Raw genomic sequence first — 16,926 nt, 5'->3', positions numbered from 1 at the left:
TCATTGGATCCACAAGAGTCTCAGCTTTACAGTGAGACACAATTTATGTAATTCAAGACTGTTTAAGGACCCCAGTATGCAGAAATATTCAAATACACAATTTAAAAAAACAAAACTGCATGTGATTATCATAAAGTGGGCATGTCTGTAAAGGGGAGACTCGTGGGTACCCATAGAACCCATTTACATTCACATATCTGGAGGTCAGAGGTCAAGGGACCCCTTTGAAAATGGTCATGCCAGTTTTTACTTGCCAAAATGTAGCCTACATTTTGGAAGGTTATTTGGCCTACTTACCGACATGCTAGCATGACATTGATACCAATGGATTTCTTAGATTTTCTAGTTTCATATGATATCAGTATCTTCACTCTAACACTGAACCTGCTACAGCCTCTGACAGACAGTACAGTCAGTCGGGATCTGAGAGGACAGCTATGTTTTGAAATTGCACCAAAAATATTTAAAAAATGGTGCCAAAATGTAAAAAACAATCTGTACCTGTACTTTATTATAACTGGGCACAGGATGTGTATTGTGCCTATGTGCATTAACATCATGACATTTAGAAGGTTAAATCCATGTCCTTGACACTTGAATCTCTCCGTTCCTGCGGCCACGCCCAGTCTCTGCGTAATTGAGGATCTCAGGAAAAACAGTCGGTCACAATCTGTTTCATCATCTCGCTCCTTGAGGAATTAATATTCTTAAAGAGGTTTTCATTTTTAGCCTGTTGACAAGACAGGACTTTGCCTTCGACGAACAATTTCCAGCAGCTTTTTTTACCACAAATACACACAGCAAATAGCACAAATTCCTTCACTAATGTTCTCATTGAAATCAGAAATGTGTGGCCATACTGTAATTCAAGAGTTATTGTGTGTCTAAGGTCACAGTGCAGAAAAAGCTTCGGTCAACAAAGGGATGAAGGGCACACACACACTAACTCCCACTCTGCCCATCTTAAACCCACACACACACGCACACACGCACACACACACACACACACACACACACACACAACTTCTTTGACGCTGGGTAAATGGTCACAGGGACAGAGTATTCCCAGCAGGACTTTGTAGATGAGGGTTGTCAGCACTTTTCTCACCAGAGGGTTTAGGCCTTTCGTTCTGCTCTGGGATGGCTGAGTTTAATTGGAGAACGCTAATGCGCAGCTGGATAGCAGAGCTGCTCATGCCACGACTGGCTCTGAAAACGGGAGGGCGTGAAAGCAGGGCTGGTGTGTGTGTCTGTGTGTGTGTGTGTGTGTATCTACAGCAGCTACTGCAGGCATCCCTCAAGATGCCAACAAATTTATTCATGGGATCCGAGCAGTTTGTTTATGAGCCGTCTCATTTACAAAATAATAGGCAATAATAATTTCAGCAGATTGATCCTGGGTTAATCCAAATAATTGCCAATTCATTATAATTCCACATTTTCTGGAAATAGAATTGGCTTGTTCTGTCTGTCAGCGGGGTGTAAACTGCATGCCCAATCGATCAGGTTATATGCGAGACATGTTTTTATCAAACAAAGGCAAAACTGAACAAACAATGTCAGAAAATATTCGACACAATGGAAGACAAATTGGAAAACGTGTAACTACTTCACTGCATGATTGTGTCACATTTAAATGCCGAGAGAGGCCCCTAAAGAATTAAAATGGTATAAATAACTGTGAGTCGGGACGAGTCGATACACAACAAAAAAGCTTTATCTGGGAACAAATCATTTGTGGGTTGTTTCCAGCGTCTTTCGGTTTGTAGATGATCAATGGAGTCTGGTGAGATTTAGATTTGTGCTTTATGATTGTTTTCATTATTTCATGGACCAAATATAAAATATATTAGGATGTGCTCAGTTCTGACAGATTCGCAGAAGAGAAAAGCAGTTCATTGATCTATGTTTATGCTACTCAACTCTTTAATGCATTGCTTTTATTCTATAATTGCCAAAACACATTTTGAAATAGTCCTAGTTCACCAGTCACTTGCCAGATAGTCTATTGTTTTATCATCTAGCTTTCCAGCATTTCTTTGTCTTGCCTGAATAACTAGTATTTGATCTGCCCAATTCCTGGACCTTGCCTGTTTGGACTGATTTCCTGGAATTCACCTTTGCCTGCCTTACTAAGTAAAAGCTTTATGTGACTGTTAAACTGCCCGCCTCTTGGTCGTGCTTTTGGGTTCCATTCTGCTGGTTTTGTTAGAAGCTTTACAACTACCACTTTGTTTTGCCCTGCTATTCTGGGTGCTTTGTAATCAGATGTTGCTTTAGCTTGGCTGGATTCATGGCTTCGATCGCTAGCACCTGAAGACACATTTTGGTCCCCCGTTGCTTTTCTCAATAAAACCAAACTCGATATAACTGTTGTCATATTTTCTCAGTTTAGCTATGCTTAGCAACACTTGACGATGTGGACAAATATTTCTCTATAATAAACCAAGCTAAGCAGCAGCAGGAACGGTTTGTTGCGCCCTGAGTGAAGTGACTGATTCATGACAGATTGACGTGATGTGTCACAATCATCAGTTTCTATTGGCCCAAAGCTAACGAGTGTGGGAGTAATGGACACAATGCTTGATTTATTGGTCCAAATGATCCCCATCTGTAGCTACTACTGGTACTTCGTAACAAAATAGCACAATTTTATAATTTAACCTATAGCAATTTTTTTCCCCAGACCCCTAGCAAAGTGCCATGGACCCCACTTTGAGAATCACTTTTCTAAATTACTTGTGATGAAACCATTGGAAACTGTTGATGTATTTTCATAGCCCTACTATTGTAGATATCTTCCATTAAAAAACAATGTGAATATTTGGTTTGCACTCAACACAGTAATAAACATGATGGTTTTGTTGACATATGGAGCTGTGTATGGTTTTGAAATCAGTAACTTTTGTTTCAGGTTTGTACCAGGTTGGTCATTATAATAATGGTGTTTATTACTGGCTACAACAACCCAAAGAGAGAGAGAGAGAGTTATTCATTGTAAAGGTTAATGCCGACTGGATTATCATCTAAACACTGAAGACCTTTCATTTTAACAGCCTTTGATACAGTTTTTGTTTCAAGTCTGGAGTGGTTTAAAAGCTTCCTGCTCTCTTACTTTAGGATGGTGCATCACTGTGGAGACCATAGAGGTAAAACACTGCTGTGACCTGGGTTTAAGTCCCAGCAGAAGTGTCTTTAGTTTAAGAGGAGGAGGGGGAGCGGGATGACGTCCTTGTTGCTGAACAAGCCCTCTGGTAGGTCAGTTCAGACGGTGTGAACTTCCATATGCATCATGTTCTCCTGTAAAAAATAAACTTTGTAAGCAGCTATAGAGACTTTATGAGCATCAGAGGCACGTGGTAAAGATCCTCCACAACAACACAGGGTCAGCAAAGACATGAAGAAAGAGAGGAAAATGCAGACAGCAACCTCTGGTTCTGAGAAGTGAAGCCAATGCAGAAGTGCCTTAAACGTTCATTCTTTCTAACAGCCAGCAGGGGGCGACTCCTCTGGTTGCAAAAAGAAGGCTGATTGTATAGAAGTCTATGAGAGAATGAGCCTACTTCTCTCTTGATTTATTACCTCAGTAAACATTGTAAACATGAGTTTATGGTCTCAATTGCTAGTTTCAAGTCTTCTTCAATACAGCATGATGTTCATTTAGTGAATTATGGTCCCATTTAGAGTCAGATAGACCATAAAGCAGGGGATGCTTTAGGGTGTGGCTACCTTGTGATTGACAGGTCGCTACCACGGTCTGGTCTGGGAGTTGTCCATGTTTACACAACTTTGTTATGTTTTCAGTTCATGAAAGTTAATTATAACCTTTTTAGTCACCTAAAATTTTACTTATTCAGCGTTCGGTTGCACTCAGCTCCATCCTCTCTTGTCAATTCTGGTTGCAATAAACCAAGATGGCGACGGCCAAGATGCTGAACTCGAGGCTTCAAAACCGTTGTCCACAAACCAATGGGTGACGTCACGGTGACTACATCCGCTTCTTATATACAGTCTATGGGAAAATGTAAAACAACTAAAAGTGAAAGTCAGTAATAAATGCTAAATGCCTTGTTTGTATCTTTTCCTTCATTTTTCTTAGCAGCCTGTAGGCTCAGGTGTCAGGTGTACTCGGCTGCATTCAGACTGTAGAAAGCACACATACAGGCATTGATTGAAAAAGCCCTAAATGGATGCAAAAATACCTAATCAGCTCTAAACATGCCCAGGTGTCAGCGTCGGTTTTTCGACAACACTTGTGATGTATTCATTTACAATAGTGTTTTGTTTCATTGTGAACATTCAGCCAGCTGCAGCGGTACGGAGCAAAAGCAGCTCATTGTTGAGAGCAGGAACAGATTTGGGCCTGAGCTTTGTGAATGTGCCTTTTTCCTTAGTTCATTTCACCGGTCTGGTCATGGCAGAGGAATATTTCTCCAAATTATGCGCCTAGCGTTTCGGAATGGTGCTCCAAGTGAAACATGTGTCAACTTTAGTCGCGCCACTCGTTGCCTCAGAGTCAAAATCTGAGAAGACATGAACAAAAAAAACGGAGAGTCAAAATGCAGAAAATTGAGTTCCAGGACATCTTTGATCGGACGACCAACGAAAATACCACAAGTGAGGTTGGAAAATATCTGCAGCCTTAAGTAAGCAGCCTCTCTCTTTCAATCATGATTGTAGAGCCGCAGTTTTATTTGGAGGGACATCAAGACTCAGGACAAAGTAGCAGTATGGATTGGCTGAAATCACATTTTCTAAGTGAAAGGATGTTAGTGTGTTTTGCATAACCAATTAAATGGTGAAACTCTTCATGTGTGAAACTCACAGCTGCACGATCCCGAGAAGACAGAAAGTTATGTATTATAAGTAGACTAGTAAATACAGCCAGACAGAGCCACTAACATGACTGTAGACTAGATCTTGTTATATAACTAGACACCTTGGGGCACAATGTCTTTATGCTTCATTCATTCACAACTCTCTCTCTCTCTCTCTCTCTCTCTCTCTCTCTCTCTCTTCTCTTCTCCTGCTTCTTCTTAACCAGCTGATTATGGGTGTTTACTCTTTTAGTTAACCCAACCAGATTTTGCCTCAATATCCATCTGTCGCTGCTGTCAAACTTCTAATCTGTTCTCCTCTCTGCTGCCGTCACCTGCCATTTTTTGCCATTGGCAAAATTGTCGCGGCCCTCCTCCACCCCATTAACCTCCAGTCATCATACCCCAATGGCCAGGTTGAGTTCATCAGAAGTCCACTCCTCATCATCACATCCAGATCTTCAGCATTCTCTTCATCTCATCACCACCGTCACCCCCCTATGTCTAGACTTCATAGAAATACAATAGGAGTGGAAGGTCATTGAACGGTTTGCTGTGGTAATTTGACTGGTCGTGTATAGAAGGTAACCTGCAAATTGTGAAATCTGATCTGAAAAACTTGCAAAAAGAGTTTCCCAACTCGTGGGTTACTTTCTAGTCATAACCAAAATGGCAAATGTTGTTAGTTATTATTACAGAACCCACGGTAGTTGCTAGAAGGGAGCCCCCAAACCAGGGAAACTCTTGCAAGATTGTTAAGGTTAGGCATTGATCTTGACTAGTTAAGGTTAGGCATTGACCTCGAAAAGTTAAGGTTAGGCATTGATCTGGAATATTTAAGGTTAGGAATTGACCTTGAATAGTTAAGGTTAGGCATTGATCTGAAATATTTAAGGTTAGGCATTGCCCTTGAATAGATAAGGTTAAGCATTGATCTGTAATATTTAAGGTTAGGCATTGATCTCGAAAAGTTAAGGTTAGGCATCGATCTGGAATATTTAAGGTTAGGCATTGATCTTGAATCGTTAAGGTTAAGCATTGACCTCGAAATGTTAAGGTTAGACATCGATCTGGAATATTTAAGGTTGGGCACTGCCCTTGAATAGTTAAGGTTAGGCATTGATCCGGAATCGTTAAGGTTAGGCATTCTCCTTGAATAGTTAAGGATAGGCATTGACCTTGAATAGTTAAGGTTAGGCATTGATCTTGAATACTTAAGGTTAGGCATTGACCTTGAACAGTTAAGGTTAGGCATTGATCTTGAATAGTTAAGGTTAGGCATTGATCTTGAATAGTTAAGGTTAGGCATTGATCTTGAATAGTTAAGGGTAGGCATTGATCTTGAATAGTTAAGGTTAGGATAGGTTGTCGGGCAGCAAGTCTCGCGAGAGGTTTTGCAAGTTTTTGCAGATCTCAGATCAGATTTTGGATTTTGGATGTATAAAGAGAACCGGATACAGCGTTGGAAGCGGGCTCCCGATTGCTAAAGTATCCGGATCATCCGATGATCTTCTGCTTCCATTAGGCCCACAGAGCAGGCGCAGTAGTTTTCTTTAACTCCGCTTCCCAGCCCTCGCTCCAGCCCTCGGTCTCGAGCTCATTCACATGAACGAAGGAAGGGAAATAACTCTCACTAACTAATGAACTAACTAACTGGCTATTAGTGCATTTTACAACTCTTAGGACTTAATGATTTAAATAAAGGCTATTCAAGTGCTCGTACCGGGAAGTTGATTTCCCCCCCAAAAAAAATATTTGCTGAGTTACAGATGTCTCGTTCCCAATGTAAGTCAATGGGGAAAAAAGTGTTTTTGGGTCCAATGGCATCACATGATGGAAATGGAAGTTGTAGTACCACCGTTTGGCCACTGTGAAAATTTGCTTCAAAGCCCGGCGCTTTTCCTGGGGGCATGATTTGAATCGAAATGTCCCTCCTACTCCTAATTCTATTTTTATGGGTTTGTCTAACTGACTGATAGCAACAACAATTTCTGAAATTGGTCCAGTATTGGGGGAGAGTGCTGTAGACAGCAGCTGCTCACAGGCTGCAATGTAATTCTACTGGGGAAAGCTGGCACCATGCTAAAAGTGCTTTTTTCAGAATTGTTGTCCCCATTAGTCGATTATACACAAAAACATGGGAAAAAATAGGGTCCAGGTTGAAATATAACAAAGTTACCCTTTGAAGTTACGACGGCATTCATGCTTTTGTTCACGTCGATTAAAACATTCGTTCACTCCGAATGAAGTGTCTCCTGATTGAAATGTAATTAGAAAACACGTTCCTGATGGTGTCGTTGATTAACCCGAGCTGATAAAATGCATCTTTTATACTTTGCGAGGCGGAGAGCTGCGGGAGTGACTGCATTAGTCTGTATTATCATCACCTTGGTTGAGTGTACAATTAAAATCCTTGTCATTAAACCTGTGAGAGTGTTTAACATATGAGTGAGAACACCGTTTACAGTAACACCGTTTTATTATGGACAACCTCATGTGACCTCAAACTGTACACGTATTGAAAACAGATAGAAAACAAGAGCAAACAAAAAAAATCTAGAAGCCATGAACAATTTGTTTATCCCAAAAAAAAGTTTTAGAAATACCTATACATAAACATACCATGGTGACAAAAAATAAAAGCACTTGTTAGTTTTCTGCAGGCTGTGACACAGGTTAGGCTGCTGGGTCTCTTTTGACAACAACAACAATACTTACTGAGAGAACATTTCAGAAGTTACACAGGAGAGTCCACTGAATAGAGATCTTAAATCGAAACATTTGAAGAAATCAGATGTTTTCCCCTCTTTTATATCTGGATCTGTATACAAAGCTACAATCTAGTGCAGCTAAAAGCCAACCTCGCTGATCAATGAGTAAAACTCTCCTTCTGCATCCAGCCCAATGAATTGCTCATGCATATACAGTTCATCACCGTATAGTTCAACGACTCGTGGTATTGGCCGTCTGTGTGCTTTCCTAACGCCGTTTGGATTGAAGTATTTTCCAATTCTTAGCTTATCGACAGCTCAACAATTCAAAGTTGCAAAGAGTTTCTTCCAACGCAAGCTATCATTCCAGAGTTTACTGAGCAATTGTGGCCTGTAAAATCAAACAGAGAGCTAAAAGAAACTCGTGTTTCAATAGCAGTGCAAAGTGTTGAGAAACTAATCAAGTCATGGGGCTGCATTGTAAATGTCAGAGACGTATTCAACTTCAAATACAATGCTCGTCAGCAGTGGCACCATTAAATATGAGAATTATAAGCCAAAAGACACATAGTGATCTACACAAAATCAATCGCAGGCACATCAGATCATTTTTGTATTTTTTCTCCACAGTGATTGCAGTCTTTAACACTACTGGGCTGTAATTTGTATTCTCTGATTTCATTGGATGGAGGTGCTTTTAACAAACTCGCTTTTGAATTTACGGCCCATGAGGAACATATTTTAAAACAAAACGAAAAAAGAATCCAGCCATATTTCATCCTAAGAGTACTGTGATAGAGGAAATGTTCCACTTGCGGCTCTGGTAGGATGGGAAAAAGAAAAAAAAAAACAACAACTGATGGCCATGCATGTTAAAAGCCTATGTGCCATCAAAGCCCCTTGGGCTACAAAGGGCTCTTTTAGCAAATGGATGGCAACAGCTGCAAACTCTGGGCTGTTCTTAATGTGCACGGTGCAGATGTCTGCACTTGAGTCCCACAGTCTGAGACAGATCTGTCTGGCTCTACACTGGGCCTCTCTCATCATATCACTGTAGCTTCATTAAGCACTGAACCCAATTCCAACATCTGCCTGACAGTTTCTGCTCTCCAATTAAAGGGCAAAAAAATACACTAAAAGGTACAGTAATAACCATTGTAGACCCATGTTCCCTTTATATCGTGTTTGCCTCACTTAAAATGATTATCAGCATACTAAACTTTTTACTACTAGTACTCACAGCTTTTTAAAATGGCCTTTTCTCAGTGACGGAAGCTGTTTTGACAACAACAAAAAACACACCACACCTTTAAAATATACCGTGTCTGAATTACAAGACATTTCCTAACATATTGTTTTGACTTAATTTTTATCATCAGATTTGTCTCATGCTCGGGCATGAAAACTATAGAGCCGACAATAGAGGGAAGCGGAAGAGATACTCATCCTGTGTTAGCACTGCAGCCGCCTATGTTGCCTTTTAATTCTGAAAATTGGAACGACAATGAGCTGAATACTGGATGCTGCAATGTGGCTCTGTCTAATGGCTGGATGGGAGCAGAGCAACACCTGGATGTTAAAGGGGACATATGCTCATTTTCAGGTTGTATTTTGGGGTTTCTACTAGAATGTGTTTACATGCTTTAATGTTCAAAAAACCTTATTTTTCTCATCCTGTCTGTTTGAATATACCTGTATTCACCCTCTATCTGAAATGCTCCGTTTTAGCACCTGTCTCTTTAAAGCTAGGGTTGGTAATGTTGAGAAACTAGCGAAAGTACACTAGATTTAAAAAAAATATCCAACCGAAAATCCCAGCTCAGTGTCCTGTGTGGCAACTCTTTTCCAATGAAAGTAGCAAGCAGCACTAGCTCCAAAAGTCGCTAAATTTAGCAGGCTGAATTAAATGATTGGACTGTTTATTACACTCCTGCGGCAATCACCAAATTTTTTTTATTTTTTTTTGTCAGAGCATTTGATTTATTGATTGCTGTTGGAACGTAATGAGAATTTCAACACGTATAACAAAACATTTATTTGAACAACAATACCGACCCTACCTTTAAGACCACCCTCCCCAAAAAGCCCAGTCTGCTCTGATTGGCTTGTGAGAAATATATGGCGCACCTTTGCAAAGGTAGTTCTCAAGCCGTGGGCAATATATGAGCCTGCATGTGCAACACAGTCTCACGGCAGTTTGTGAAATATTCAAGAAATTTCATATATTTTATATACAGAACACATTTCCCTTTTTATTTGTGTCGCTCAGCACGACTTTCAACAACATATTTTTCGCGAATTTGCCTACAAATGTCCAGCAGCACATGACGCACGTGTCAGTTTCCGCTCTAGTCTTTTAAAAATAAAAGTATTTAGTTAGGTTTAGGAATATCGTCAAGGTTAGGCTCAAGCAACAAACGACTTAGTTAGATTTAGGAATATATTGACTTGGTTAGGCTTAGGCAACAAAATTACTTAGTTAGGTTTAGGAAAAGATCGCAGTTTATGTTAAAATAACACCAGAAGTGTTGTATCTTAAGTACGGAAGTTATGTGACTATTAAATCAACTTTGACTTGTGGTTTCTCACACGACACGAACACCGCTCTCCTGGTTAAAGTACCGTGTTTTTTGACCAACCCATCCACACTGATCTCCTTGCTATGTGGCGTTCGGCACACTCTAAACTTTCCGGTTCACAATTACGTGAGTTACATAAAAATTGATTTTGAGCTGACTATCATGAAATTTTTTTTTTTTTAATTTGTGTCTATGTACATGAATCAATACATTCAATTGTGTGACTATATCATGAAATGTGTGCGATTGGGCTGGCATGTGACATACGAAGGGGAACGGCTTGTTGAATCACGTTTTCTGATCTAGAGAGCCCACAATTAACTTACTAGATTGTATTATTTCACAGTTTGTGGGTTTGTAGGGACTCCAGATAACCCAAACGTATGTGCAGAAGCACTGGAAAAAAACCCGGAGTTTTTCATGATATGTCCCCTTTAAACAATGCCCTATAATTGTTAGACAAAAAGAAAAGTTAATTTGCAGATCAAACCTTTTATATCTTATAATTAAGGCTCACGGGAGGTGATGAAGCTGGAAAATAAATGCACCTGCATGAGGCGACGGGGGATACATTACTGATCAAATCTATTGGGAAAGAGCTGCAACTACCAAAATCAATACACGGCGATAAGAAAATGTGTTGCCGACGTGAACCAAATACTCAATCAGGTAACACCCACCTATCCAATCAGTGAACTGGGACAGAACATTGTTGACTATTGAACTCATTTAATGCTTAAAACAAATACAAGTTACTTCACTGGGTCATCACAATTGAACAAGAGATTTTTTTTTTTTCATATTTGTAACACCCTCAGAAATATACATTCACATGGCTGCATACAGACAATTTCTCTCTTTTGATTTTTCTTTCAATAACATTAAATCGACAGACTGTATGCGTCACCCCTTTTGTAATGACAGCGAAGCCGCTAGTGGCATATAAAAAAAAACGTACCGGAGGAGCATTTCTAGGTGGGACTTTGGAGATAAGCTATGTGTCAAACTTCATCTATCCATTGTCGAGTCTCTATGCTTGCAGTCAAAATAGGTTTATTTTACACGAACAGGGTCCCCTACGCAAATAAATCCAACTCTAATCTCAACCGTATTTACAGTATTTACAGTGGAATGTTGAACATACTGAATACAAAAAGTAGATTAGGATGGAATGAGGTTACAGTCAGTATTACAAAATAGGAACTCATAACACCCCGACAACATGAAGACAATGTTTACATCTACCAGTACACAGAATCCAATCTGAAAGGTTTCTCTTTCTCCAACATGTTCCGAGAAGCGAAGTGTGGCAGTGGTTTCATAACGGATGCAGAAAAAAAGGTAACCTTAAACTTGTGCTTTAAAAAAGGGAGTTGCTTTGGGCCAAAGTTGCTTTTTTTTTTATTTAAATCTCTTCTCACTCGACTATTGTTTCAATTGTTGTGCTTAGAGAAGTCCACGATGTGCGACTAAGTTGCAAAAGTTTGATCTCTTTAGGACTTCCAGTATTGACTGGGGGGAAAAAGTGCTGTGTCGCCATTAAGCCATCATTACACTTTAAAATGGTAATGAATGCAGCTTTTCAGAGATCAATTGATGTGTTCAGACACCTTGTTAGTATTGTGCTGGGGCTCGGGTTGGAACAGCATCCTCCCTCTATACTAACTACAAGTCACTGCAAGTAAAGAACCATCATCATCGGTTTGCAGTCCATGTCATATTTCAACATGATGTTATTCTACGGCATGGATAACTTAAAGGATGGAGCACCAACTGTTCAGACTACCTCACGTCTCCTGACTTTGATAGTAGGGATGCACCGATCGGACTTTTACAGGCCCGGTACCGATACCTGGGCTTTGGGTATCGGCGAGTACCGATTCGATTTAATTAATAAGCTGTATGCCTCACTGTGTGGAAGTGACGGGGATCATTCTGTTATGTGTAAGGCAACGTCAGGCTGGACTTAAACATTGCTTTCTTAACTTTGTAAAACAAAATCTAACATAAATACATACATATAAATTTATTGAATTGTTATTTATTATTAAAATAATAGATGGTGCACCAGCAACGTGGCAAAAAAAATCTTCTAAATCAACAGGAATTACAATTTAAGTGTTTTAATGCAGCAACAAATTGGTCAAAACTCAAACAGGAATTAAAATCCACCATATAATGTATATAAACAGAATTGAATACAATAGATCGGCCCCGTTATCACCAATATTTGATCCAGGTATTTGAGTCAGTATCGGCCCGATATCTGATCCGGTATCGGTGCATCCCTAGTTGATAGGCACTGAATGCAAGAAGAAAATACAAAAAAAGGTTGCTGTGATATGCAAACTATGTGGAACTGCAAAGCTACAGCAAAGCAGTTCACCTCCAGGTGAACAATAAAACTAAAAGGCAATAAAACTGTGATTTGTTTTTGCACTCTGAAAGTAGCAACCTCGCGACTGTCATTGACTTTTTCCTGCTCTGACACTTCCTGTTGCATGTTGTCAAACTGTAGATACACTGAACACAAACAGAAATAAGGCTGCAGAAAAATTAATCTGGACTAAACTGAAATCAACAGAAAAAATGAAACCGAACTAAAACCAACAGACTTTTATAATAAGAACATGATTTCCCCCACGTTGTAATGTTAATTTGGGTTGAAAATACAATAGAAATTGAGGCTCATGATTAACATGCTCATCTAAAAACATACAGTAGACAAGCATGGGACTGTAAAACATTCACATCTCCAGCTGACAGAGAGATCTGCTCTCAGAGAGATGCTATTTTTTTTTTTTACCTTTATTTATATATATATAATATTTATATACTTTTTTTTTGTGTAACTGCAATATTGTTCCTGGGTACTGCGCGCCCATACCTCTGTCAATACCGACGACACTGACAAAAGTGTCGTCTTTTGAGCTGCAAATGAGGACAAACGCACTGGAATCGATACAGAAAAAATAGCAACGCACGCACATCCACTCCCAACACAAAAAACATGCATAAAATAAGGCTTAATATAGTATTTATATTGTTCAGAGCCAGTCAGATGTGTCCACGGATTTGCTCCTTTGCTATCCGATATTTTCGCTTTTTTTTTTCATTTGAAGCATTTTGCTGATTGTGTCATGAAACTCGATGCTGAGGAACGAGCATCCACTGGCACTTCTTAACAGTGATTTAAAAAAAGCCAGATATATATTATAATGCCTTCTGACAGCCCTATTGGCAGATCCAGATGCCAACATTAAGACAAGCATTCATTCCGTTAAAATCCCCCCACTGAAATTCATTTTAGAAGGAAACAAAGAGATGGAAAAACAACCTAATGAAAGCAGCAGGTGACTTATTATACTCCAGCATGGCCACCGTCATATTTTTAATTCCCTTTACATGTTCAAATGTTTTCTCCGTAGACGCTAATACAAAGCATCTGTTGACATTTCCCTCCTATATGCGTGTCCTTTGTGTGTCCATGGACGACTCCTCATAGAAATGCTGTTGGTGTAAGCGGGGGTCGGGGGGTGGGGGGGCTTAAGCCAATTCTTCAGTCACACAATTATAAGGAGAGACAGAGTCATTATTGGGAAAACTCCCCAGACACTTTTCCGCTGACATCCATTTGATAAAAGACAGGTTAGAAACAAAACATAATTATGACACAAAAAAAAGCGGATGTTTCATTCTAGTGGTACGATGGAGAGCTCATGTACACAGGTGGACCTGTTCAAGTCAAGTGACAATCATGACATTTCAGAGCATTATTGAAGGTTTCTGTGGAGACTTCTTATGGACGTGATGCACCACTGAAAAGTAGAAACTGTTGCAGCCCTTCTCTCCCCCCTGTTATTCTGATTCACTGATTGATGTGGAAACTAATGATTGAAATTTAAAAAATAATATTGAAAACACTCAATATTTATCTGCCACATGGCCAGTAGACTGACTCTTTCTCAGTAAACAAGCCTATAAACACAAGGGGGGCGGGGGGGGCAAGAAATACTAAGCTTGTCTTTGGAAAACAGCAATAACACGTCTGCTTTTAATGCTGTAAATGTACAAAAATGTAATTTCATGGACGCTAACCCCCGGTGAGAAACAGGAGAAATGATACAGGTGCTGTATGTATGGCGTTTTTTTTTTGTTTTGTTTTTTCTTTCTCTGAAACATTTGACCACAAAATTACAAACACTTACAACTCCACCTGTAATTATGTCATTTAAACATTGAACTTTCGATTCTCTGGTCACTTAAAAATCATACAAAAAGACATTATAAAAATAACAAAACGGCAATGGTAATAAAAAAACCAGAAAACAAATTGCACATCCAGTGTAGGACTTTCACAAATGTGCTCAGCAAAACCCTCAACCTGCAGTCTCTTTTTACACATTGAATACATTTAGAACATGAACAAAAATGCACACACAAAAAAAGAATATTACACCAGTATTAATCAACCAATCACCTCCCTGGACTCCGTGTGAGTCCATTTACATACCTTAGTTTGTATTCTTTGCCCATTCACCTGATGGAACTGATACCATGTTGAGAAGTTGATGTTGCTAGCACTTTAAATAGACGCGTGGTTTTCTAATTGAGATTAGTTGGATGGGGTCTGATGGGTGGGGGGGGGGAGTCAGGGGGGTACTAGGTAGACCCAAAGAGGAGTGGGACCGTGAAGGGTGCGAATGGGCGGGCGGGGTCGTGATGGAGGTGAAGGGTGCAGTGGAATGCAGGTGGGGGACAAAGGGTTTGGTTTGGTCGGTGCATGCTACTACACATACCACTCTTTCTTAGAAATGACAGAGCCGTCGGTTTGAGAGATCATATCATCGGCTATCTCCGGTTCTGGGTCGTACTGGAAAGCCAGAGTCCGCTCGTCATAGTCTCGGCTCTCCCCTTCGTCCACAGTGAAATAGGGCCTCTTCAGGTCCTCTTGCTCCCCATCAAAATCTCGCTCGCTCGCCTCGAACCCGCCGGGGCCGCCGATCTGGGCGGGCTTCTTCTCGTCGTCCGAGTCGTCCGGGTACTGGAGGTTCTTGGGGATGGGCGGGTGGGCGGGCAGGCCGCCGGCCTTGCTGTACCCGTTACCGAACACGTGTTTCTTGGTGCTGTAGTCTCCCTTGAAGGTGCGCTGGCGGCGGCGCAGGAATACGAAGAGCAGTATGGCCGCCACGCCCAACAGGGCGACTCCCCCCACAGCGCCCCCGATGGCGGCACCTGCATTGTGCTGCTCCTGCGAGATCTCTTGGCCCCCAGGTGTCGGGTTGTTAGGGAAGTCTGGGTAGGAAAAGACAGATGGAAGGGAGTGTGTCAGTGCTCTGGTGGGAGGAGGTGCATTTGTGCAGGTGCAGAGATGAAGTAAGGGAGACAAGGACGGAAAAGCAAAGGGAAAAGGAAGGACCCACGGTAACCCCCCACAACCCAAACCCCAACGGAGCCCTTACGGAGCGCGACGAGGCTCCGCCATCACATGCAGGTTCAAACAGTCAGTCCACAGAGCAGCGTCATGACCGAGCAGATTAAAGTGAATGTCAGCATGCATTAACCATCATTTCTTCTCTGTTTGGGAAGGAAATTTAAGAGTTAAATAACCAAACTGTGATTGTGGCCTTTCAGTTAACACATTCAACTCTGCAGGTTTCACACAAGCCAATGTAAGCATATTGGAATGCTACACTGTAGTACAATCCAGCATGAAACAGTACGACATGACACATAACCATCTTCATCATCAGCGCGGCGGTAATGAAATGAAAGAGCACTGCCAGAGGTGATTATCAGCAGCCAAGCACACACAGCCACGATGCATCAAGAGACGTGATAAACACGGAGCTCCTCCATTCAGGCTGCAGAGCACACAGCAAGAAAAATGTGAATATGCTTCCAGAGAAAAATAGATATTGTTCAGTAACGAGAGAAGTATCAAAGGTGTGCTCTAATCTAGAGAACAGAGTGACAGTGACTAATGGCCTGCTAGAGACAAACAACAGCTGGGATTTTTGCCTTGCAAATACAAAAAAAAGATACGTCGTTTTAAATAAAAAAAAACTGCCACGATCAGACCATATGGAGCTAAACATCCCATTCATCCCACCATCTTTTAGAGAGCACGTAGCCTCCTCACAGGAAGCTAACAACGCTCACGACAAGCACAGTTGTTGCTTATACACGTCTCTTACATACACGTCACTTAAAAAAAACCGTGCAAAGCTCCTTGAAGCAGAGAGACAGAAGAAGAGACATCTATTATGAAACGTGATCAAAGCCCCGAGGCGCTGCAGGTATGTAGTGCTGCTGCTCGTCTAAACCTGCTCAGCAGAGGCACGTTTAACTTCAACAGCAGCTGAATCCTCAACGGAGAGGTGTGTGTGTGTGTGTGGGGGGTGGGACAACAAAGAGTTAAACCAGCTACTAAACAAATGAGGAGTGGAATAAAGCAGAGCGAAACAGTGACTAAGAAAGGAGGGAGCTTCCTGTTCACGCAGGGCAAACCACAACAGACGCGTATGTATGCAACAAGACACAATGAGATAAGATTTACTGCTTTTCATACTACTTCTGCCTACTGATTTATTACCATCCTCTTATGACACATCGTAATCTAGTAGATCTTCACGCTGTTCATCAGCCGTCTTCTCAGAGAAAATAACCAGATCTGATAACCCATAGTACTGAAACACTCAAGCAAATCAGTTCCATTTATTTAACTGAAAGATACACCTGGATTTACATCAACAAACGTCATCATGTCACACATTTAACACAGTTTATATATGCACAAATTATCTGTGGAGATGTGAC

General features: G+C 40.8%; 1 protein-coding gene across 6 annotated transcripts in view; it reads right to left on the bottom strand.

Moving 5' to 3' along the window:
* The window catches only part of nectin1b (nectin cell adhesion molecule 1b), a 230,068-nt gene that overhangs the window by 115,163 nt on the left and 97,979 nt on the right, over positions 1–16,926 (bottom strand). Inside the window, exon 6 of one of the 6 annotated variants that reach the window (XM_074640450.1) lies at positions 1,458–3,300. The exons of 4 other annotated variants lie outside the window; for them this stretch is intronic. In XM_074640450.1, coding sequence (XP_074496551.1) covers positions 3,260–3,300 — 41 coding nt within the window. In that variant the 3' untranslated portion in view covers positions 1,458–3,259. Of the gene's footprint in view, positions 1–1,457; positions 3,301–10,816; positions 15,403–16,926 lie in introns of those variants that run through there. One more of the 6 variants, XM_074640447.1, reaches the window with a different exon arrangement.

This window comes from Sebastes fasciatus, chromosome 7 (genome assembly GCF_043250625.1).
Source record: "Sebastes fasciatus isolate fSebFas1 chromosome 7, fSebFas1.pri, whole genome shotgun sequence".
NCBI classification, from domain to species: Eukaryota; Metazoa; Chordata; class Actinopteri; order Perciformes; family Sebastidae; genus Sebastes; species Sebastes fasciatus.
Note: the sequence above shows the minus strand (reverse complement) of the source record. Positions and strands in the feature narration are given on the sequence as shown.